This window comes from Rutilus rutilus (assembly GCF_951802725.1).
Source record: "Rutilus rutilus genome assembly, chromosome: 3".
Classification (NCBI taxonomy): domain Eukaryota; kingdom Metazoa; phylum Chordata; class Actinopteri; order Cypriniformes; family Leuciscidae; genus Rutilus; species Rutilus rutilus.
Window position 1 is genome coordinate 7,840,605 of NC_140211.1, and position 26,090 is coordinate 7,866,694.

Consider the following 26,090-nt stretch of genomic DNA (forward strand, 5'->3'; position numbering starts at 1 on the left):
TAAAGCAGTAGCTACATAAAGTATTGAATGAAAATGTCTCTGAAACATCTGTGTATTATTTGGCAAATATTGCATTTATTTCACTTCAGCTGTGGTAAAGTATGCAAACACCACGTGAGCGGTCACTACGGAAACCAGAAAGTGTCCGACTTCATGTCTCAGTTTGCAGCTCCTCCCCGCCTGCACGCGGCTACTCTCACCGATCGGATACATCCAGCCGCAGCCGATGTCGAAGACACCTAATGTCACGCAGTACCACAACTTCCAATAGGAAAATTCAACTGCAGTAGCCACCGTTATACCTGAAGAGGCCATATATTGTAGAATTAAAACACTTTAAACCCAAATGTCAAAAAAAATGACTCCAATCAATGAACAGTACTAATAAAGTCTTACAAATCATTAACTAAAAAAAGTTGTTTTAGGGTTTAGTTACCCTTTAAATAACAAACTAAGATCAAATAAAATTAAAAAAGAACACTTAAACTTACATCAACATGATAAAAACTATCTAAAAATGACAGAAAACATCTAAGGGAAAAATGTATTTCAAGGGTGATAATTTGGTTGTTTAGTTTGCCTCACGTCCCATTAGAGTTTACGGAGAGGGCGGGTTTTATGACCTTTACTGGGACCAACCACCTGGGGGCGATCGAGACGCTTTGGCATCTCTTTGCAGACTTTATTGTGCGGCACGCTTGTAGTAATGAGAAAAAAGTCATTTTGACATGAACATTTTATTGTTCTCGTGCATGTAAGAATAATAAGCGACTCAACTTAAACCAAAGTGCTCTAAGGACAGGAAAGCAAAAACCAATTACAATTCAGTATGCAAATATCACAACGACATCATCGCCATTGGATGGATTTAGAATTGTAGACATTTTGAAAGTTTATAAGTCAATAGATTAGGCAGGCTTCCTCTATAAAATAGAGGCTGATCAGTCTGTTCTGCAGTTTAAGCTAAATTAATGGCAGAAAATGAAATAAAAATAGAAACTGAGTTAAATAAAACAAGAAAACAACTTCTGTTACAATATAGACTGTTTTTCTTGGGTTCATCCATGTTGCCCTTATAAGGCACTGCTGTAACAGCAACTTAATATTGCACAAACTTGCTACATTTCATTCGAAACAACGTCAATTGGTTTCATCATGATAATGAGCGCCTGAAGGGGCCATGGGAACTGAATAGTTGTAATTAGATGTAGTTTTTATTTTATTTATTTTTTTATCCAGGAGTGATTAATAGATTGGCCTGAAGCTAAATATCACTTGAGTGGTTTGCACAAGCCAGAAAATACCTGTGCGATTCTCTGAAGTATTTCAATGTAAATGTTCCATAATCTATAAACAGCTTTGTCAATTAATATTGCACTTTTTCTGCTCTCATATCATTAAATTGTGTAATTTGAATTATATTGGTCAGTAAAACACTCATATATAATGAGCATGACATAAAGCTTAAAGAGGTATCTATCTGCTATGTGATAACTAAATCTAACCTTTGAATAAAAGTGATTATATTTAAATGTAAAAGCAACTAAGTAAATAGCAATGGTTTATAGATCATCCAGAGCTCATCCGGTCGAATTTACAAACCAAGGTTGGTTTTGGTTGAAGTTCATTTAAATGTGATGAGGTAGTCTGGGTAAGCCTGGCAGTCGTGGAAAACCACAAACATGGAAGGATTTTGGATGTTATCCACCACGCTGTCATAATTGTGGTCAGGTGCGAGGCGAACAGGGGGCATCTTCATGCCCGCCTGACCCTGATCGTAATGACCCGTAAGCACACGAGCCACAAACATGAGCTGAGTCCCGTCTGCTGCAGGAACCGCGTAGATAGGATTGGCAGAATAGCTGGCGTTCACAGCAAAGTACGTCCCATTACCATAGACGGTGGCTGAGAACAAATAAAAAGTCAGTTAAAAATCAGTTGACCAGTTAGATCAGTGGTTCTCAACTCCAGTCCTCGGGACCCACTGCTCTGCACATTTTGTATGTCTCCCTTATTTAACACACCTGAATCAGATCATCAGCTCATTAGGAGAGACTCCATGAACTGAACTGAGTGTGTCAGATTAGAGAGACATACAAAATGTGCAGAGCAGCGGGTCCTGAGGACTGGAGTTGAGAACCACTGGGCTAGATTATTAAACTATAAAGAGGAAGTTCTTCAAATGAAATAAACATAATGTTCACTCAAAAATAACAAATCTGTCATGACTTCAATTAATAAAATCCTAAATTTGGATTTGTTCCTCCCACAGTTATTGCATGACTTCAGAAGAATATAAGTGAGTCATATATGGATTATGGTGCTTTTTGTCAGTTTTTGACCTTGACAGTCTTAACTTTTTTGAAAAAGAGCAGCAATTCTTAAAAAGCAAAAACAGTTGGCGCCGATAGGTAGGTAGGATTGGCAGAATAGCTGGCGTTCAAAGCAAAGTACGTCCCATGACCGTAGAAGGTGGCTGAGAACAAATAAAAAGTCACCAGTGTGAGTCCAATGAGATTATCAGTGACTGATCAGTTGGATAGTCCATCAGTTAAAATAATAATGGTAACATTCACCCAAAAATTACAATTCTGCCATGATTTGCTGTTCAATGAACAACTTCCTAAATTTGGGGTTTTCCTCCCACAGTTATTGCATGACTATAAGTGATTCACATGGACCATGGTACTTTTTTTTAATCATTTTTGGACCCTGACAGCCTTTTCACTATTTTGGAAAAGAGCTGCAATTCTTAAAAAGCAAAAACAGGTGGCGCCGATAGCCTCGTAGGCAAGTGCGCTGACATGTAGCGCCGCTGCGCTTCAGGAGACCCGAGTTTGAATCTCGGCTCGTGGACCTTTCCCGATCCCGTCCCCCCCTCTCTCTCTCTCTCTCTCTCTCCCACCTCACTTCCTGTCTAGCTACTGTCCTATCCTAATAAAAGGCAAAAATAAATAAAAAAAAAACAAAAAAAAAACACCAACAAATAAACCCAGGGAGTAACAGTTCATGTATCTGTCCCAAACCATCGCGGTTCGGTGCATACAGTCAGACAATGAATACAGTCAGTCACAGGCGATACACACTCTAATCCAGAAGGGGGCGCGCGCAGTAATGCAACGCTGTTTGCTAACAACCACAACAGGAAAACGGGCAGAAGAAGAGACGATCACCAACCCAAAACAAGAGTTTGCTTGCTCGAGTTTTGATACATTTTTGTGACGCGCTTCACAAACTTCATGGAAAGGAAACCGGGACGGCAGAAAAGCATCATCCTGTTTGTTTCTTTATTTTACAAAAGCACAATGTTTTATTTTTATTGTGAGTGTACACAAATAAAAATAGACCCTTTCAAATGATGTGCCATAAATGGCAGAGTATTATAAGTTGTTTCTGCTTTTATAATGAGACAAGTCATTTGGCATTGTGCCGATTTGTGTCATTGAAGTCCAGTGATATGCGTGATGAATACATGTCCTGGAAATGGGAAGCCTCAGGTGCCGCTTCACTCGCTGTCTCCCCGTGACTTCTGTGTACCGTTACACCCCTGATATATTCAAAAGTGAATATTTATGTAGGCGAAATATAATTGGCGATATATAATTTCCATTTTTGGATGTTTATGTACAGGATGCAGTGAATATGACGTAAATAATACAGAGTGCCCTGTGCGTCAGTCCCGTCAAAATAAAAGTCCCACTAATGAGATTCATCAGCCAAACAGAACAACCTACATAATTGAAAAATGGCAAATATCAGCCTTTTCGACATCGGTCACAAGGAAATAGTAACAGAATTCCCAATTTTGGGTGAACTATTTATTTAAATTAATTAACCTTTAAAAACAAACAATTACCATTTTGCCCAGCAAAACTGCGATTAAAGTTAGTCTTCATGATGGATGAGCAGGACGCCTCTGATGTGCCGTGATAAAGGATCTTCTCTCCTGCTCCCACAGGGAGACCGTTTCTGTTCTCCAGCTCTTTTTTACGTCCCTCATATAACCGCCGAAGATTCATGTTCTGGATACGCTCGATCTATTGAAACACATTTGCACACAAACAACCATGAACAGATATATTTGATGGACATTACATTCACATCTCTTGTTCTTCATAGCAAACTGTAAGCAAACTGTAAGGACTACACTGCCATACAAAATCAAAACATGGTACATTAACACTTTCTAAAGGTTTTAAATAAAACAAAATGTATATATAGATGATGATGATGTTTAGTTCAGTAATCTAGCCTTGTTGTAGACACTCTAATCCAGAAATACAAGTTCTGTCAGGACCACTACCGTCAAATACGATTGACAATTAGCATACAGTTTGGATTGGCGGTATTGGTTCCGTTCTGGGCGAGAACTCCCTGCGCATCCATGCAGCCTAGCATGGATAAGAGCAGCAATAATCCCCCTTGGGGTAAACAGAACAGAACCAACATGAAAGTTTGCAAATATATTTAATTCAAAATTTTAAAGTACAACAAATTTCGAGGATTTATTCTGATTCAAGGGGAATCAGAATGCCAAATCCTGACTGGGCGAGAGGAAGAGCTGGGGATGGAGGAGGGTTAGCTCCTGAGAAACGCGATAGCTACTGATAATACTGAAGGAGCTTATATATGTATACGGTGATAGGCGTCGTATTCCTATAGGTAGATGTGGATCGGCTGAGGGTCAGCTGATGCGAGCTTGACTAACGTGACCTGCCAGAACTAACGCTACGCTTGATTTTTGGCATGTTAAGATATGATTTTGTTTAGACATAATGTGGTTATTTAAAAGGTTTTTATGTCGTTCAGGATGATTTTGTAAAGCACACTTTGGTGTTGAGTGTCAAACCTTGAGCACTGTTTTTGCAACGGTCTTCTTGAAGTCTGCCTTCACGATCTGGTACTCCGTAGATTGCTGATCTAAAGCAATCACCTTTAACAGGTCACTGTGACTCATTTTGTCCCAGTTAATTGGCAAAGAGAAATCTGAAATGCAAAATATTGAGGGTTTTGATTCAGTGTGATTATTTTCAAGGATGTTTAATTTCATACTATAGATGTCGATCAGTGGTTTTAATCTGAGTTCATATTTTCATATTTCATGAAAGCGTCCTCACCTGAAAGGTTCTCCAGTCGTTTGAGAGACGTCACCTGTCCTGAATCACATGCTGTGGCCTCCATCTTACTCAAATCCACAGTCCATTTCACACCCTGTGCATCCATAATTCCATCTTTCACATCTCCTCTCTCAAGCTTAAAATTCACCTCTACGGGCACCTTCTGCCAAACGCCCCGTGGTCCCATAATGCACCATGTGACTTGAGTGAAGAGGGATGCCTGGTCCTTCTCTCTTACCTTAGAGTTTGAGAGAAAAATTTGCACATTCATTTATTTATTTTGTAAATTTGTAAAGCCATGGTTTTAAGTTAGTAAATGTATTACTATGTGACTTTTATATGCATATCATGCTCAGGTGATTTGCTCAAACTTACATTTAAATTATATATGCACTATATTTAATTATATTGTATGCATATTATATACATTATATGCTTAGGTGATTGTCTATAGTGCTAATTTAATTTGAATGTTGTCTTTCTCACCTGTCTGCGAAGTGCATCTTGTATCAGTCTAACCACCTCATTCACACCATCCTTCAGCCCTTTCACTTCCCATCCTCCAGAGCTGCTCTGTTCCAGCTGCAGGTGCAGTGAATTGACTTTAGAGAGCAGCTGGTTCATCTCATCCTGAGTGAGACGTTCAATCTCCTCTGGGTGGAAAGGATGTGTGGAGCACTGGCTCTCATACGCCCGCTGAAGTTCTCTGCAGGCATCAGACACTTCATTATCTGTGTGACCGACCAAGAGAAATGATGCTGTGTTCTCTGTGACTGGCAAAGCTCTGACTAGAGAACTCAAGTCATGAGAGTGTTGTAAAGAAAATGATTGTGATCTGCGTGACATAGTTGATCCACTGCGCCCTCTGGAGGTTACATTTGTTGGTACAAGTGGTGCAGGAGCTGAAAAAGGTGAAAGTGCAATATTGTCAAAATAGTGATGAAGGAATGATGTATTTTTGTAGGCCAAAACTAGGAAACGAGTTAGCATTTTAGCACTTTCGGTTCCATCGTCCAGAAGTCAGTGTTGTTTTTAATGGGTTTGTGGTGAAATGCCTGAAATTACGGTGGCCGAGAGAGCTCAACGCGCTGCAAATGAAGAAAACGCATGCAAACAGAAAAAAACGCATGCAAACAGAAAAAAAACGCATGCAAACAGAAAAAAAACACATGCAAATAGAAAAAAACCCACCAGCGAATAAGAAAACATCTTCATCAGTTTTACAATTCACGTGCGTCCCAATACTCACAACACAACCAAATACGGAAACGCGCTGCAATTACAGAAACGCGCTGCAAAAGTTCACAACACAATCAAATACAGAAACGCGCTGCAAATAGAACAGAACACAACGGAAATGTTTCCGGGGAACGCAATAAGTGACGGACCCGGCTAGGACGTGCGTATTACAGCTGTCTACTTTTATTATTTTTTTTTGCAAAACATACAAAGATGACACGTTTATGACATACAACTTTGTATACAATATAGGCCTACAAAATGTATATTTGCGATATGTTCAATGCCATAAGAATACTAAAAAGAACAATGAGCTGAAGACTAAAATAAATAAATAAATAAAAAAGATAGAGAAAAAGAAAGAGGAAAAGACATTAATCTATACATCAGTTACATTGAACACATTTTGTCATGTTATGTTAAAATAAGTTTCATAATAAATGTTAGAATGTAGGTCCAAATATGAGACGGCAAGTTTTAAAGTTGAGACACTCACACAAAGATAACACATATTTTAAAAACTTTGTTGTATAAAATGTATATTTATTTGCAACAGTTATGTTAACAGCATTAATACTATTTCTGGTAAGAACAGCTGATGGACACGCACTGCGTTGTCATGGGAACATCCCAGGTGAAAATAATGAGGAAATTACGTTGTCTTTCGTTGCTCCCTTCATCAACATAATGGCACACAAGTGCCCCGCTCCCTCCAAAGTGCCCAATTCAAGGGCTCTGCCGTCTGCCCTTTTAAGAGAGTAGGGCATAGGTAAAGCCAGAGCCCGCGTCTCTCTGGTAAAGCTCGCGAGCCGTCCGTCCGTCACTTATTGGGTTCCCCGGAAACATTTCCGTTGTGTTCTGTCCTATTTGCAGCGCGTTTTTGTATTTGGTTGTGTTGTGAACTTTTGCAGCGCGTTTCTGTATTTGGTTGTGTTGTGAACTTTTGCAGCGCGTTTCTGTATTTGGTTGTGTTGTGAACTTTTGCAGAGCGTTTCTGTATTTGGTTGTGTTGTGAGTATTTGGAGCACACATGTGTTGTGAAACTGATGAAGATGTTTTCTTAATTTGCGGGTGTTTTTTCTATTTGCATGTGTTTTCTTCAGTTGCAGCGCGTTGAGCTCTCTCGGCCACCGTATGAAATAATGTCAAGCTCATGATATTTTCACGCTTTATTCTATAACATAAAATACACAGAGGTGTCAAAAGTATTCACATTACTCCGGTAGAAGTATAGATACTAGGGTTTAAAAAGACTTCTGTAGAAGTTGAAGTATCAACTCAAGCTTTTTACTCAAGTTAAAGTATAAAACTACTTGTTTCAAAACTACTTAAAGTATAAAAGTAAAAGTCATGTAAGGAAAAAAATTCTCTCTCTCTCTCTCTCTCTCTCTCTCTCACTTCCGGTGTGACTGTTGAGCGAGGGTGTGTGAGCGTGGTGCAGAGCGGTGTGAGTGAAATTTTTCTCTCTTTTTTTGATTATCTATTTTCTTATTTTTGTTGTATGTTTTGTTTTTTTTGTTTAGTTTAGTTTTTTGAAGGGTCGTGTGCTCTCCGTTAGTCGGAAGCATGGCGGCCCAACAAACGCAGGGGTTGAATACACTCACGAGACGCCACGCAATTAAGGTAGCATCAGCTGTGAGTATTGAGGCATGTTGTTTGGCCGTTGGAGAGTTAGTTGGACATTCTAGCGTCTTGTCCGCGTCTAGAATGAACAATGCGACTGTAGTTTTTCTAGATAGTGTTGACAAGGCAAACGAGTTGGTTGAGCAGGGAATTGTCATTGATGGGGAATTTATTTCAGTTCTACCACTTTCTATGCCAGCAAAAAAGGTAATCATTTCTAATGTACCACCTTTCGTAAGTGACGTAATTCTAACTCAAGCACTGTCGCGCTATGGTAAATTGGTGTCACCGATCAAAAAGATTCCAATCAGTAGCGAATCGCCGTTATTGAAGCATATCGTTTCATTTAGGCGCTTCGCATACATGATAATTCCGGATGACGTCGATCTAGATTTAACTTTGAATTTTCGAATTGAGGATTTTAGTTATTCGATTTTCGTCACGACTGGTAAAGTCAAATGCTTCGGATGTGGCAATAAAGGGCATTTAATTCGGAATTGCCCAGTCAAAAATGTTGAAGGAGAAAAAAGTAATGAAGTAGGCCTAGTTGTACAGGGTAAGGAAAGTGATGGAAAAGAAGTTAATGTGGATGTTCAAGAGGAAGGTTCGGTAGTGGTAGAGAACGTGGTAGATCGTTTGGTAGAAATTGAGGCTGAAGTAGCTTCATCTCAGATTGTACAAGCAGATCCAATTCCTAAGAATTTACCTACAAATAGTGTTTTAAGTGTTTCTGATAGGGTGGTTTATCCTTCAGAAAGCGAAAAAGGTGCAAATGGTGAAGAGGTTCAAATCAGTGTAATGGCTGAAGAAGCACAGTTGACACCAGAACAAGAGCAGTTTTCATTTAAGACACCGCAAAAAAGAAAGATGAAAAATAAAATGCTAGATGCAAAAATCAGTAAGACAACTGAACTACGAGATGAGGATATTCAAGATACTGAAAGTGACAGTGATTTGTCTGAATGCAGTGAGAGTCTTTCTCAAGGTGAACTTAGTGTACGTAGTTATGATCTTGAAGACATTAAATTGTTTCTCAGGTCAACAAAAAATAAAAGAGGTGTAAAAGTGCAAGAGTATTTTCCTGATTTGAAGCAATTTGTGGATCGGGCAAAGAGTTGGATGGCGAGTGATTCCTTTACCAATAAAGAAGCGTATAGGTTGAAAAAAATAGTGAGAAACATAAATATCGCTCACAACAATGATGTTGTATAAGTGGCAGAAAAGGAATAATTTTTCCTGTTGGTATGGCGTATTGTGTTCTTTTTCTTTCTTTGCTTTCATTATGAATGAAATTCATATTGCATCTATGAATGTTAATGGGGCAAACAATTTTAAAAAAAGAGCACACATTTTTGAGGAAATTGAGCAGAAAAACATAGACATAACTTTTTTACAGGAAACTCATAGTAGTGTGGAGAATGAGGTTGACTGGATGAAGGAATTTAGTGGTTTATCCGTTCTAAGTCATTACTCAAATATAAGTGGTGGGGTGGCTGTTTTATTTAATAAAAAGTTTAAACCAACTTCGTATGATGTAGTTGAAGTTGTGAAAGGCAGACTGTTAAAAGTTAGAGCTTCTTATGAAAATTGTGTGTTTGTTTTTATTTGTGTTTATATTCCAACGACACCTATAGAAAGATTACTTTTTTTAGATACTCTTGGTGCAACACTTAAAGATTGCGGTTCTGAAGATTTTCTTTTTTTGGGCGGTGATTTTAATTGTACTGAGTTGGATATGGACAGGAATCATGTTGAACCTCATATGGCTTCACGTAAGAGTTTAATTCATTTGATTGAGAAATATGATTTATGTGACATTTGGAGAATGATAAATGGTGATGAAAAACAATATACATGGGCCCACATGCGGGATAATTATATATCATTGGCAAGATTAGATAGATTTTATGTATTCAAACATCATTTAAATTTATTTAACAAATGTTTTATTACGCCTTTGTCTTTTACTGATCATAGTATGGTAAGTTGTAAGTGTATTTTAAATTCAGTGAAATCCAAAAGTGCTTATTGGCATTTTAATACGAGTCTTTTAAATGATAAATTATTTATTGAATCGTTTACATTTTTTTGGAAATCTTTTAAAGAAACGAAAACGTCTTTTAAATCTTTACAGCAATGGTGGGATTATGGAAAGGTACAAATAAAGCAATTCACACAACAATATACTCGAAATGTTACAAAAGAATTTAATCGGTCTGTAGAATTTCGTGAAAAACAATTAATAGATTTACAAAAGTTGTATCAATCCTCAGGTGATAGTAATATTTTGGAAACTTGTTTTAGGAAAAAAGCTGAACTTAAAGAGCTTTTAGAGTTTAAGGCACAAGGTGCTTTAGTTCGTGCTCATTTTTTAAACATTGATCAGATGGATGCACCTTCCAAGTATTTCTTTGGTCATGAGAAGAAAAATGGGCAGAAACGTTTAATTCATGCCATACGTTCTGAGGATGGTAATTTGTTATATAATCCCAGACAGATTCGTGATGTAGCAATGAGTTTTTATCAATCCCTGTATAAAAGTGAACTTAAGCCGGAGAATAAAGGAAAATCTCCTTTTCTAGAGGATTTACCAAAGATCTCAGAGGAGTCCAGTGAAGAACTGGAATGTAGCCTAACCCTGGGAGAGCTGTATAAGGCACTCCATGATATGGAGTCCGGGAAAGCTCCAGGTATAGATGGGCTTCCAGTGGACTTTCTGAAGGCTTTTTGGTCGGAGTTAGGAGTTGACCTGCTAGAGGTATTCAACGACAGTTTGCTGAAGGGTGGGCTGCCGTTGAGTTGCCGAAGGGCAGTAGTTACTCTCCTTCCGAAAAAGGGGGATCTTTCGGAGATCAAGAACTGGAGGCCGGTTTCACTTTTGTGTAGTGATTATAAATTACTTTCTAAAACTTTGGCTAAGAGAATGACTAAGGTAATGGGACAGGTGATCCATTCAGATCAATCGTACTGTATACCTGGTAGGTCAATATTTGACAATATTTCTTTAATTAGAGATGTTATACAGGTTTCCAAAGTATTTAACATCAATTGTGGTTTGTTGTCTCTTGACCAAGAGAAAGCTTTTGATCGGGTTGAGCATGAATTTTTATGGAATATTTTAGAAGCTTTTGGTTTTAATGAGAATTTTCTAAACATGATTAAAATTCTTTATAGTGACATAGAGAGTATAATTAAGATTAATGGTGGCTTATGTGCTCCGTTCAAGGTCAAAAGAGGTATTAGACAAGGATGTTCGTTATCTGGAATGTTGTATTCTCTTGTCATTGAACCCCTTCTACAAAAAATCAGGAAGAATTTAGATGGTTTTAAGATACCTTTATGTGAGTTTGATTTTTGTTTATCAGCTTATGCTGATGATCTCATAATAGTAATTAACAAACAAAGTGATATACATGTTTTATCTAGACTGATAGAGGACTTTGGAAAGTGGTCATCAGCAAAAGTCAATTGGAAGAAAAGTGAAGCGTATTTATTAGGAGATTGGAAGGAAGGGAAACCAGTTCTTCCTGAAGGTTTGTGTTGGAATAGGTGGGGTTTGAAATATTTAGGGGTTTTTTTGGGAGATGATAATTTGTTACAAAAGAATTGGGATGGTGTATTACAAAAAGTTAAAGGACGTTTAGATAAATGGAAGTGGCTTCTACCCAACATGTCCTATAGGGGTAGAACGCTTATTGTAAATAATTTGGTTGCTTCTTTTTTATGGCACAGACTGGTTTGTATTGATCCTCCTGTAAAACTAATAGCCGAAATTCAAGCGGCTTTTGTTGATTTTTTTTGGGACAAACTTCACTGGATTCCACAGTGTATTTTATTTCTACCTAAGGAAGAAGGAGGCCAGGGGTTGATTCATTTACAGAGCAGGATTGCAGCTTTCCGGCTGCATTTTTTACAAAGACTTCTTGATGGACCGACGAATGTGAGTTGGAGGGCAATCAGTTGTGCCCTACTTAAGACTGTTGGAAACTTCGGAATGGACAAATCTCTTTTCCTAATGGACCCTCAGTGTTTGGATCTCTCGAAATTGCTGGTTTTTTATCAACATCTTTTTAAGATCTGGAATCTTTTTTACATTCAAAGGACTGAAAATTTTCACTCAATTTTTTGGTTACTGAATGAACCCTTGATACTTAATGCAAGACTAGATGTTTCTGCACCCAATTTCCTACCAGGATTTAGTAGGAGTTTACAAGACTCAGGGATTTATGTTTTAAATCATTTATTGTGTTTAACTGGGCCTGTTTTTCAGAATGTAGAAACTTTTGCTGAAAAGCTTGGAATTCGATCTGTTCGTTCAGTTTCTCGTTATCTGAATAAATTAAAAGAAGTTTTTACGGATGAAGAAAAATTCATGTTGGAGGAATTTTCTTTAGGGATTAATATCCCTGACAGGGAAGATTTGTTTCCTTGTTTGCTAATTCAGCCAAAAATTGAAGAGTGTTCGGGATGTTTTATTCAACAAAGGAAGTTTTCTTCTGTTGATTTTTTTTTCATGTGTTGGAAAAGAACTGTATAAAATGTGTGTGCTCGTTCTAAACAAAAAAAAGTTGAATAATAGAGTTGATACCCCTTGGCGTGCTGTGTTAAAGTTGGGTAATGAGGTAAGACCTGAATGGAGAGTGTTGTACAAGCCACCATTATCAAAAAGAACAGGAGATTTGCAGTGGAGAATCTTGCATGGTGCTATTGCAGTGAACTCTTTTATTTCAGTTTTAGATCCGAAGAATAACTCGGGTTGTCCTTTTTGTTTAAATAAAGAGACTGTGTTTCATGCCTTCTTGCAATGTATCAGACTTGGACCTTTGTTTGAAATGGTTGAAAGATTGTGTAATAAGTTTAAAGAGTGTTTTTATCCTGAGACTTTTATTTTTGGTTTTAAATATGATCAAAAAAAGCGAGTTGTTTTTCAATTGTTGAATTTTATTTTGGGACAAGCGAAGTTGGCAATATACATGAGTAGGAAAAACAAAATAGAGCAAAAAAAACAATGATGATGTTGTTTTTGTTTTTAAATCGTTACTTAAAGCAAGAATTTTGATTGATTTCAGATTTTACAAAGCTATGTGTGATCTTTGTACTTTTAAAATGAAATGGTGTCGTTGGGAAGGTCTGTGTAAAATTGATGATGATGAGTTATTTTTTTGTTTTTAAATGAATGGTTTTTTCTAACAAATCATGATGTGAATTTATAGAATAATGTGTGATTTGTTTATTTGTAAATAAAGTTTTGTTTAAAAATCAAAATCTCTCTCTCTCTCTCTCTCTCTCTCTCTCTCTCTCTCTCTCTCTCTCTCTCTCTCTCTCTCTCTCTCTCTCTCTCTCTCTCTCTCTCTCTCTCTCTCTCTCTCTCTCTCTCTCTCTCTCTCTCTCTCTCTCTCTCTCTCTCTCTCTCTCTCTCTCTCTCTCTCTCTCTCTCTCTCTCTGAATAATTTGACGCGATTTGCCCCGATTTCTCCCTCGCTTACCGCATCTAGGTTTCCTTCGGAGGAGTTTTGGCGCTGCGCACAACCAATGACTACAGCCTCGCACAAGTTAGAAAGCTGCGCTGTGTATTCAGGAGGTGGGACTCAGCTCTAAACCGTTTGTGTAATTGGCCAATTTTTTTTTTAACGACGACAAGCCGGAATGAAAACAAGCCGAAATTAAATAGGAGTAACGAGGCTATTTTTAAAATGTAAGGAGTAGAAAGTACAGATAATTGCGTGAAAATGTAAGGAGTAGAAGTACAAAGTCGTCAGAAAAATAATTACTCCAGTAAAGTATAGATACCCCAAATTTCTACTTAAGTAAGGTAACGAAGTATTTGTACTTCGTTACTTGACACCTCTGAAAATACATCAGTATTACTCCCTTGTGATTTTTATAAAAGCTTTTACCTAAAAGTCATCTGCTGACTATTTCACTTTTATAACCTCATTGTGTTTATAATTGTGCTCTTGCAAACTATTCTAATTCAAACTTTCAGGGAATGTTTTTAAATAAAGACTGAAGAGTTGCCAGAAGCTTAGTGATGGTGATGGTGATGTTGAGGTCATGTGACGGTGGTGTGGTGCGTTTATAGCCTAGCAATTGTATTTAGGCCTCAAAATCCATAAAAGTAGTGTTCATTTGTGAAGATTATCATGATGAATGAAATGTTTCATAGACGTTTGTTGGTCACAGAGCTTATTTTCTGAAATAATCCAAAAGCCAATGGAAAAATCCTATTTGCTTTTTGACGAGGAAACCAGGGTGATGCTAATGTCTGTGTTGACTTACAAAAATATGAGTGTCTCACTGTAAAAGCATTAACAAAAACTAAAATATATTTATTTAAATGCATGACATGGACATATGTAATAAAAACTGTTATTGCCTCTGCATGGCACAGATTTATCCTCACCTGTCAACTGTGTATTACCACCAAAGATTTGCTGTGCCATCGCTTTAAACTCCAGGAAAACATTAATCTTCAGCAGAATGATCCGAATAGTTCGGAGATATTGAAGATTAGCTCCTTGAACACCGTCCTTTACTCCCTCTAGAATAGACTTGGCCACCACTTTTGGATCCAAACCTCCTTGTCCTGCAAGTATTTTTTTCCAGCATATCATACACCAAACTGATTTAAAAGACAAATGGTTTATTATTTTGCATTGCAAGTAAAAATGAAGCTACTGACCAGCACAGATAGCAGGAATGGCCACAGACTGGTAGCGGCCATGTTCACATTGAACCACTATTTCTTTCGCCAGGGTCTTGATAACACTGGTGTCCCTCTCTCCACAAACATGCATGATTGTCTTACATGGGAATCCTCCTGGCGGTGTCGTAAAGATCTGTCCACTCGTTACCTGAGCTGGAGAACATATATAAGGGGTAGGGTTAGATGACATGTTGCATATCATTGCTGCCTTTTACATCTAAAGATACATCTATCTTTCATCTAAAGAGAAATCACATTTTGCAAACCACACACAAACACACAGAAAAACACACACTGATCAGCCAAAACATGACAATTCACAGGTAGAGCGATTGTTTGATCATCTCCTAACAAGGCCACATATTAAGGTCTGAGTAGATTAGATGGTAAGCAAACAGTTCTCGTAATCAATGTGTTGAATGCATGAGAAATAGGCAGAAATAAAGATCTGAGTAACTTTGACAAGGGCCAAATTGTTATGGAAAGGCATATATATATATATAGGGGAGAGTGGGGTGATTTGTGCCAGGGGGGAAGTAGTTCCACCCCTTGTTTCTGGAAAACCATAGAAGAAATTGGTCATGTGACCACATCATTTTGAAAAGCAATCACTTTTACTCATCCTCCAAATAAGAGAGACACATGGCATGAGAGTTAAGCACACTTTAGTGCAAAAAAACAGTTTTTTCCCTTTCAAAGTAAAATTTCTATGATTAAGGTTTTTTGATTGTAGTGTCTGAACAATTATAGACAAGTTTGAAAACATTTCACACGTTTTAGTGCTTTAGTAGGCTACACAATGAGTCTATACAGTTAGCATGATGTTAGCTCTTAACTGCTGGATCATGCTAGTTTTTCAAACTTGTGGGTCTGGGGTGATTTGTGCCAAAGGGCCTGGGTTAAGTTGTGCCAGATCTACATACTCACAGGGGATAATCTTGAGAAGTGAGGAGATGGGCATGCCTCATCATTGTTTGACCTAGGCCTGCCTGCTATTTCTTTAATTTAGCTAACACTGATTTCAGTTTTGAGTTTGCACTATGTTATTAAAGAGAAGTTTTATTCTGTTTTTAAGTGGCCTATGTCACAATAGGATGTTTAGAAATTAGCCTAGTCACTTTATTCTTATATGTTACATAATTGACAGACAGCGCTATGTCAACAGGCATCTATTGCCAAAGCCTTTTTGCCTGAAATGATTCACAAATATCATATATTGTGTTGCTATGGTGCTCTAAATGGTTGCTAGGGCGTAGCTTGATAGCTTCACAATGATCCTGAGAGACTGAGTGGTCGTCTGAGTAAAATGAGCCCGCCCCCTTGTCTCTATGACACTGTGATCCAGAGTTATGTTCAATACAAAATCCCTATGCAATTGACCATAGTAGGAAAAACGCATGCTATGGTATTCCAGGGTGACAATATCTAAATAAACCTTAAATGAGTAATTTTGTATTGAATTTATCTTGCTTTCATATAGCATTACATTTCATAACATTAAAATGTTCTGTTTTACTTCAGAAATCACTGGCACAATTTACCCCAATGTATTCCCCCAAAGGCACAACTTCCCCCGCACCAGGGGCAAGTTGTGCCATGAGACCACTTTTTTCCCAAAAGCTATATTTCTGAAACAATTTATTTCAGATCCAAAGTTATTGTTCTCAGGGATGCACCACATCCTGAAATATATGTACATCCTTAAGTTGAAGGCATTACTGCCATGGCCTCACTTTAAAGTCACTTTGAGTAAAAACTGGCACAACTCACCCCACTTTCCCTATGTATTGCATATTTAGGGGCCCAGCACCTATTGCAATCGTTAGTGTTCTTCTTGTTCTTGTTCTTCTTTTTCTTCTTCCGCTCTTGAGTCTATGGCAGCCCACAGAACTGTTTGTGGGAAAGTTGTGAAATTTGGCACACAGATAGAGGACAGTCTGATCTGTCCTCATAGCCAATTTGAAGTCTAACTCAAAACCTCCAGCGCCACGGACTGTCTAAAGATGCTCTGATGTTCATGCTAATAACTTTTGAACCCTAAGGGCTACACACAAAATGTGCTTCTCTTGTTCAGGGCTACATACTGGTCAGGAGATATGACAAATGTTTATTTTTCCTTTTAACACCTGAAGAGTTTGCCCAAAAAAAACATTAAACTGGTCTCTTTTGATTCAGTGTAGAATACAGAGTCCAATGCTATCCAATTTCCCCATTTGAAATTGGTCATAAATAGCTGTATTTTATGAATGCATTAGCGTATCATTTGAAACTCGTTTGTATCATTGGGACCATGCAGTGAACGTATTAAAAAAGTTTTGGAACAGCGCCACCTTCTGGTCAAAATTTAACATTTAAATAAAAAAAAATGCTAAGAGCTTTTGATTAATCTAACATATTCTAATGAAATTGGTCTTGATAGATAACTTGAGTCATACCAAGGACTATAATATTAATCAATTAGGCCATATTTGGTCAAACTTGTTGTCTGACAATTGGAATTTCTTTGAAAACCTACTTTTTCAAACTTTTCCTACTTTTTTTTTTTTTTTTTTTTGCCAGGTTTGACTGTGTAGATACCTCAAATAACATAATGCAGACACAGCAGGGAGCCCCATCAAGTATGTTGATGCTGAACCCCCATGAGATTAGACAGGCTCTGGACCACATCAACCCGAGCAAGGCTACTGGGTCAGACGGCGTGCCAGGACGGGTCCTGACACGATGTACATGTGAGCTGACAGCAGTATTCACCGACCTGTTTAATACCTCCCTGGAGCAGGGCACTATTCAAACGTGCCTCAAGTCAGCCACAATTATCCCGGTACCAAAACAGGCAGCAATCAGTCCAGTAGCCCTGATGCCGGTAGTGATGAAGTGTTTAGAGCGACTCTTTTTGTCACACATCAAGAGCAATATTTCACCCTCTTTGGATCAACACCAGTTTGCCTACAGTGCAAACAGGTCAACTAAGGACGAGTGTCACTGGCCCTCCATGTGGCTCTAACACACTATAATCAATTAATAGTAGCCGCACATATGTGTCCGCTGATCACACCATCCCTCTTTATAACCTGGTCAACAAACTGAACCATCTTGGTCTCAACACACATCTGTGCAACTGGTGCACGACTTCCTACACGACCGGTAGACCACAGACTGTGCGCATGGGAAAGCATGTCTCCTCTTCCATCATGCTGAACACGGGAGCACCGCAGGACTGTGTGCTGAGCCCCCTTCTCTTTTCCCTCTACACGGATGACTGCAAACCCTCTTACAAGACGAACACTATCATCAAGTTTGCAGACAAAACCATCGTTGTTGGCAGAATAACCCAAAACAAAGAGTCAGCCTACAGAGCAGAGGTCAAGAACTTGGAGAGCTGGAGCCAAAACAACAACCTGATCCTCAACGCAACAAAGACGAAGGAGATGATCCTGGATCTCAGAAGGCTGAAGTCCGCTACCCATCGCCCCATAAACATCAATGGCGAGAGAGTGGAGGTTGTGCAGAGCTTCAAATACCTTGAAGTCCATATCAGCCAGGATGCGACGTGGACCGTCAATACCTCGGTGATGGTTAAAAAAAGACTCCAAAGGATTCATTTCCTAAGGTTGTAGAAGAAAGCATGGGTCGCCACAACTGCTGCTGGTTAACTTCTACAGGTCGATCATTGTATCTGTCTTCACCTACTGCAGCGCAGTCTGGTACTCTGCCTGTACTTTAGAAAACAGGAAGTCTCTCCAGCGCATTATAAAAACAGCAGAGAGGATCACCGGCTCCCAACTCCCCAGTTTGGAGGACATTTATAGGGCACGTTGCACCCGGAAGACCCAATAGTAGAGAACCTTCACACCCAGGTCATAACATGTTCACCCTCCTGTCGTCTAGTAAATGATACAGGACACTGTATGCCCACACAACAAGACTCAAAAACAGTTTCTACCACACAGCAGTAGCACTATTGAACAGCCCACCCTTTACATGGACCTAGAGATCTTAAACATTTCCTCACATATGGCCTCTTAGTGCAATCTTTTACTGTGCAATATTTTATTTTATTGTGTAATGTCCTATTTATCGCAGTGCAATACGACAACTACACTATTTTAGCACTTGTCACTCTCTGTTTTATTGCACATATTTTAATGTTTACATTTATGAACATGTGTTGTCTTTGTGGTTTTATTGTTGTATAGAGTATTGGCATCTGGAGGTTGTTCCACCAGAGTTTCATTGTACATGTACAGTAACAATAAATATCTTATCTTCCAAAATTGTGTTTGTGTCATTGTCTGCTCACACTGACCACACAACATCAATTTGGTAGCAGTATCACCTATTGGTCAAAAGTGATAAGCAATTCAATCATATTACACGTGATTGTAATTGTGATTTTGACAAAAAATAATCTAAAAACGTTTTATTTGTAATTATTTTGTTATAATTGTTATTTTAGAGAATATATTTCATTTATAATCTAGGCTAGGGTTCTTTAATCTATTTATATTTTATATAGATATTGCAGTGGAATTAATTAGATAAGATTAATTATGTTACTAACCATGAAAATCTGAACTTAGATTTTCATCTTATCATAAACTTTTTATTACACTTCCCATTTCTATGTCTGATGGTGACTAACTTTCCATTCCAGATCTAACAATAAAACAGGATAACTTTTACTTCCTTTTATTTAGGATGTAGCCACCAGACGAACTTTCGATATGATCTAACCTTCTAACAAACTTTTGACTCAATGTAACCTTGGTCGAATGGAACTTTTAGAAAGGACTCAATGTTCTGTTTATTTTGACTGTATTGTGAAATGATTGACTGAAATATTAACCCCTTACAATGTTTTTGATATTTTGCTGATGTAGCTAACAAAGGGTAATGAAAGGGGGGGGGGGGGGGGGCTTGCTTTAAACAATTTAACCAATCATATTGATAGCGCATGACATGTTAGTCATGATGATTCTATTTTGATGTGTCTGGCTTTACCCTATAAAGCCTATTGTATTCTTATGTTGGGCCGAGAATCTCTGAGTATTGCTCGAGAACTCCCGGCCGTTTTGAATAAACCATCTGTCTGTCTCATTTGTTTTTATGCTGCGCAGCAAAGAAGTTAGGTTAGTAGACTCGGCCAGTTGTCGACTGAAGACGCAAGAGCTAGAGTATAAAGGGTATTAAGTGTCGATTAGTAGACGCTCTGTGTCGATGAGTAGACGCAACAGTTTTATTTATTAAGTGTCGATTAGTAGACGCTCTGTGTCGACAGTAGACGCAACAGTTTTATTTTAGATAGTCAGATTAAAGAAATTTCCATCACAATATATATATTTAACTTGACCACATTTTTTTTTTACACATTTGGTTGTCACAATTATGCCACTGACTGTACATCAAATCATCTAAATTGGCCAGTTTATTCTTTAAATATGTCAGCTGAGCTTTTAAAAAAATCTGAAGGTCTAAAATGTCGCCATTTCTTCACTTCTGCACTTCTAATTGTTTTTGCAAACAGGTTTGGTTAAGGGTATGCAGTTTCTCCTGCTTTTCTAGTATCACACCATCTCTAATAAAGACATGAACTTCTGTTTTATGAGGGTTAGAAGATATAAATAATAAATCAAAAGCTTAAAAGACTGTGGTTTATTTTCTTACCTCCTGTCAGTTGACCCTGGACATGAGGTCCTGCTTTGGTGAGGATGTCTTTACACACTCCTGTGACAGATTAGGTCAAAAGTAAACACTCTCTTATGGTTGAAATAGTTTCTTTTGATATCAAGAATCATTTGGTTATTTAGAAATCTGCATGAATACCACTCGTCTGGAAGTCCTTAAAGTCAGTGGTGTTCACGATGGCATCAGTAGTCTCATTAGTGATGTCACCAAACACAAGATGGAGTTCAATCCTATCTACTGGCATGATGATCTCATCAAGGTCAGAGGTCAGTGAGTGAAACAGAGCTGTGGTGACAGGGAAAGACATGCAGATGAAGAAACCATTGAGACTTTTTGCAGATTTGTTGAATGAACTTATTTTTTTGCTCTTTTCTAATAAATTATTGTTGATAAGTTGGGAGCGGGTCAAAATAGCATTGATCAAAGAATGCAATACATAATTCTAAAATCTCTTGCCTTGTCCTGTGTTGTCCACCATTTTTACACTCAGATCCGCACAGACTGTCTGGAACATCTGCAAAATATTTCCAAAATAGGGTTAGGAATAAACATCGCTGCAATACACTTAATTGCATAGAGGGCTTATAATATGTAGATTGCTTACTTCCTCAGAATAAGCGTAATTAGGCATTATGGTGATACAAATGGTCTGCAGGCAACCAGTGGATCGAGATAAAAATTCACAGATTTCATGAGTAAGAATATTAACGGCATCTTTGACCGGTATCGACAGCACTATGCCAGGTCCTATTATTGGCAGTGCAACTGAACCCCAAGAATTCTGCTCACATAGCGCAAAAACTCGGCCAAGTCCGCAGCGAAGTGCCTGTAACAAAATATATAATATTGATGGCAAAACTACTAAATCTTGTCTGTAAATCTCATCCATTCAATCATCCGTTCAGTCAAAACACATCTTAACCCTTTTTAAATGTCTTACTGCCTCTTACTTTTTCGCTGTTTTGTTTTTTTCCTTTGGGCACACATTCTACGAAGAAAACCTTTGAGCATCCCAGCGCTGGTGTCGCATCCACCTCCAGCACGTCTCCAGGCGTAAGTGTGCGCTTTCCCTTGGCATTGTTGAAGTTAGTCTGAAGCTGCTGTCCTGCTTTTTTCAACAAGGATGACCCAATCAAGGTTGAGGTCATGTTTGTTTTTATCATTGGAGCAACAAACACATCGGCCTGTATTAATGACACAAATCATCAAAAATTAGTAGTGCTGTTGAGAGGTATAACAAATAAATACTGGTCTATTTTACTCGTTAAAGAGATACTTCACTCAAAAATGAAAAATTCATTCACTCACTCTCATGCCAACCCATATAAGAGTATAAGAGTTTCTTTAGATGAGCACAAATTAATATTTTTAGAAAATTATCTATCTGTGCGAGTCTGCAAGTGTGCGGGATCTCCAAAGCTGATGCTTGAAGAACCAGAAAATGACGGTAATCCATTTGACTCCAGTTGATGACTCAATGTCTTCTGAAGCAGAACTATATGTGTTTACTGGGCCTAAAATTAAAACCCGCCAAGTGGCAAATGCGGCATTGAAAACCGTCATTGGTGAGTACAGTAAGTCATTACATTTGTGATGGCATGAGGGTGAGGAGATGATGGAAGAATTTTAAAAAAATTGGATGGAGTATGCCTTTAAAGCTAAGTATTTAAGAAAAAAAAAATTGTTAGCCTTACCTGTTGTTGCTCAAGACTACCAACCACAACTTTAATGTTTATCTCATTGTCATAATCCAGAGAGTATTGGGCAGATGCAGCAGCTGGCAAGCTCAGAAAAGGCATACTGTTCATGTATATGGGCATGTTACCACTTTTACGCCCATCATCGATGGGCAGTATGCAAACCATATAAGAAGTTTTCACTAATTTCAAAGTCTCTATACCATCACTTTGAAAGAATTTTTGAACTCCAGGTCCTTTCACCTCAAATCGTTTAGTGACAAGACTCAGAAGATACGACTCAAGGCTGTCCTTCAAACTCTCAACTTCGCAACGAGGTCCCGTGAGGTGGACGCATGGGGAAGGCAACCTCGTTGACTTTATTTCCACACTGCTCTTCTTTACACCGGCCATCGACAAGATCTCAGGGAAGTGGTCTGCCATTTCTGGCTTGGAAAGAGGCAGGGAGTCATGATGTTTCTGATGGTTTCTTTTGTATTCTAGCACAATGTCCTTCAGCCTACTAACTTCAGTAGTGTAGCCCACCAGTTGCACTTTGGGGTCAAAACTTGATTCATCCAGGTATTTAAGCTCCACTTTAACACTGTCACGATTGGCCTGCTTGACAGCTTCACTCAAATCCTCCTTCAGCGTATTAAACGCAGATGATTTCTGAGTGTTTTCCAGGCGCACAGTCTCCAAACACAGGTCTCTCTGCACGGCAGCAGCCGCCTCATGTAGCGCTCCGTCGGACAAACTCAACAAAAGGAGATCTGAACCTAAGGTCTCGAGCATAACTGGGCTGCGGAGGCTCTTCTGAAATCGGTTTTGGAAGTGCTGTATACCACCACTTGATTCCAAAAAGGTCACAAGAGGACGATGTGATGGGATCCTCTTCTCTTTGATTTCTTTTGCTAAGTTTAAAAGCTCCTCTTTGCCTGCATGGACCTCTTTTTCAGGACCCTTCAAAAGGAGAATGCCAGTTTTTTCCTGAGCGATCTGAAGTGCAGGCAAAATAGACTTTATGTACGACTCAAACTGCTCTTTGATGAGGGTGAATTGCTTCTCAGACACATGACACTCTTCTTGAATCTGCTGTTGATCATGCAAGCCACTTACAAATTTTAAAATCTTCTCCACTTGTTTTCGCTCTCCAACCACGACGGCTAAACACGTCTCTTCTTCACAATAGATTTGTAAGTCTTCACCAGAGAGGTAAAGGTGTTGTTCCAGAATTTCCGATTTTTCCCTATCAACCTCAAAGTAGATATTATAACGTGACTTTAAAGTCTCGAACACTTGGTCGACCCCAAATTCCCATTTCTTCAGGGACATGTCCTCAGCTGCTGGATCCCTCCTCACCACCACCTCTTCAGAGTCAATGTGGATCTCAAAGGTGCTGTAGAGCGCAGACAGAAGTTTCTCCAAGTCTGAATTCGCCTTTTTACATTCGCTGAGGTAGCGTAATAGATAAAAGTCCAGTTTAAAAACCTTCTCCATAATTTTATCACTTGCACATTTCTAAAAAAAAAAGAAAAAAAAAAGAACAAATGATAAAGACATGCATTCATTGATTGTACAAACTGCTTCATAATGAAGATTCAAGGCAAGCAAATGTTATGGAAGTGATAATTCCCATTAGTGATGGGAAGTCGGATTAATTTCCACAAACTGGTTCTTTTGGGCCGTTCATTTCAATGAACTGGTTAAAAAAACGGTTTGTGTGCACAATCACGCAATGACATCATGTACACCCAATGAGGTGAAACACGGATGTTTAAAGCTTATAAAGTGAATAAACTAGTCTTAATCAACTCACCTTTTTACATATACTTCGAGAAACCATAAAAAACTTTTATTTTGTCCCCCTCAATTAAGTCAACTGCTTGGTTTACTTAGTTCGTATCAGTAGATCATCGGTTCTCCACAGACATGTGCGAGTCCAAACCAAAATTCCTTCCAGGCCGTTGTTCCGATTTTCACAAAAATTGAACCAGGTCATCTTCAGACCATGCTGACAGAAAGATGTGGAATTCAAGTCGATTCGTCAAACCGTTCTCGAATAATGCGCGAACGAATTCGACGAAGAACACACCAAATTGAAAGTGAGGCAATATCTCGACAATGCTTTAGCATATTCTGACCAAACTTGGTGTGTGTTATGACAAACATGATCTGAGGTTACTTGAACAGTTTTGGCGCAGTGCCACCTTGTTGTCAGGAGACATTGAAAATGGCCGTTTTCAATAATTCACAAAACTGGCCTCTCTAGAGTCTCTTCAGCATGTCGAGTCATATAACACCCCATCGGCCATTTAGAATTTTGTAAAAAAAAAAAGCTAGATTTTATGAACGCATTGGCGTAACGTTACAAAACTCAGTATGTCTTCATCACTATGAAGACATACTGAAGGTACTCAAAAAGTTTTATTGGCAGCGCCACCTTGTGGTCAAAAGTTATAATGAAATTTCCAAAAATGCTAATAATTTTAGATTATATTAGCCTATTGTAATGAAACTGGTCTTTGTAGATTCATTGGGTCATGCCGAGAATTTCCTGTCCGCCATTTTTACTTTTCTTTAAAAATCTACTTTTTCAAACTCCTCCTTGTCCGATTTTCACCAAAATCGAAATGTATCATCTCCAGGCCTATACCGACAAAAAGTTATTGATTTTGGGTTGATAGACGAAACCGTTTTTGCATACCGCATCAACAATTTTGATGGCATGATGCCAAAAAGACTGAGGCTGTATCTCTGCAATGCTTTGGAATATGGACACCAAACTTTGATTGTCCTAGTGATTTGTCAGCCATTTTGCCTAAAATTATCTTAATATGTCTTTATTTGCTCATTGTTGCAGTTGGTCTGATGCTCCCAGGCATGTTGGCATGACTTATCGTGTTCTTTGTGCTTGGCCCCAATAATTGCTGCTTGCAACTATATTTCTAATTTAATTTATTGTATGATTTTGACATATTATGCATACATGTAATAAGGTATAAGATAAAATCCCATATAAAGGTTAAAATGTCCTCAAATAAATTTAAAGAGGCAACTATGGGCCTTTAATTTGACATTTTTATGAACTAGTGACAGCACAGAACATGAAGAATATGAAAATCTTCAGGAGATAGCGGTCCACGACAGGCCTAAACCAGCCAAGGTACCAGCACAAAAACACACTTAGCAAAATTATTGTTTTGATAAAATAACAGAAAATATCAATATGTCATTTTTTTTTGTCAATATTACACGCTACTAGTCCCAGGGCTACCTTATTGTCAAGCTTCAAATAGCAGGTGATTTAGAACTACTCAATGTATTTATAGTAACTAGAGGGTTGGTGTCTCTGGGCAAACAGGTTTGACTACATTGTATCAGCAGAAAACAATGTAGAGCGGGCATATAAATCTAAGCTACATATCTGTTTGTTTTATGACTGTGCCACTTACCTGATTAGCAGATGCTTTAGGCTGTTTGCTGCTTTCAGCAACATTGTCACAGCTTAATGAAACACGGAGCTCTTCTCGTCCAGGTATATTGATGACATGATCCTTTCGGCCTAGCACTCTTTCCTGGGCTTTGAATACAAATGCATGTTGATGAGTATAAAGAACTAAAGAACTGTAATAATTAGAAATTGAATATTATTATTACAGTTGTTTTGACAAGGTTATAAAAGTACAGCACTGATTGAAACAAGGTGTAAAAACTGCAGTAACAAAAAACACTTACCTAGTTTGTTCATAAAACTTATCTTGTAGGTGTTGTCACCCACTTTGCAGATCTCACACTGTCCTCCTCCTGATCTTCTCTTGATGCTAAAGTATGTGTGTATTTGTTTAACTTCCACATCAGAGAGATTATTTGTCTCAAAAAACACAGCGTGCTGGTAGTTCTCCATCTTTAATCTGTTGTTTTGTTGGGCTTTGACATGAATATAGGTGCTCTGACATACTTTCACTTTTGCTTGCTTCGGCTCATTTTACAGACTGTGGTTTCCCTTGCCACTCCTCCAGCTTCCTAGTCTAGATGCTGGTA

The 26,090-nt window shown here is 38.3% G+C and overlaps 1 protein-coding gene across 1 annotated transcript; it reads right to left on the bottom strand.

Annotated features, from left to right (window-relative positions):
• Positions 1-725: 725 nt before the first annotated feature.
• On the bottom strand, positions 726-26,074 carry LOC311287839 (protein mono-ADP-ribosyltransferase PARP14-like). Its single transcript, XM_084404934.1, has 15 exons — positions 25,785-26,074; positions 25,502-25,629; positions 22,065-23,567; positions 21,321-21,554; positions 20,975-21,196; positions 20,827-20,884; positions 20,509-20,655; positions 20,350-20,409; positions 14,662-14,838; positions 14,383-14,565; positions 5,604-6,019; positions 5,118-5,355; positions 4,850-4,986; positions 3,857-4,037; positions 726-1,905 (listed from the first exon to the last, which is right to left on the bottom strand). Exons 1-15 carry the CDS (start codon positions 25,951-25,953, stop codon positions 1,625-1,627), a joined length of 4,134 nt encoding a protein of 1,377 aa, XP_084261060.1. The 5' UTR covers positions 25,954-26,074; the 3' UTR covers positions 726-1,624.
• Between the last annotated feature and the right edge of the window lie 16 nt (positions 26,075-26,090).

Excerpts from the sequence above, each read along its gene's own strand:
- LOC311287839 (XM_084404934.1), bottom strand. The coding sequence starts at position 25,953 with ATGGAGAACTACCAGCACGCTGTGTTTTTTGAGACAAATAATCTCTCT. Across the intron at positions 20,885-20,974 it reads ATTACGCTTATTCTGAGGAA|ATGTTCCAGACAGTCTGTGC; the intron begins GTAAGCAATCTA and ends AATATTTTGCAG. Across the intron at positions 20,656-20,826 it reads GGTGGACAACACAGGACAAG|CTCTGTTTCACTCACTGACC; the intron begins GCAAGAGATTTT and ends CTGTCACCACAG.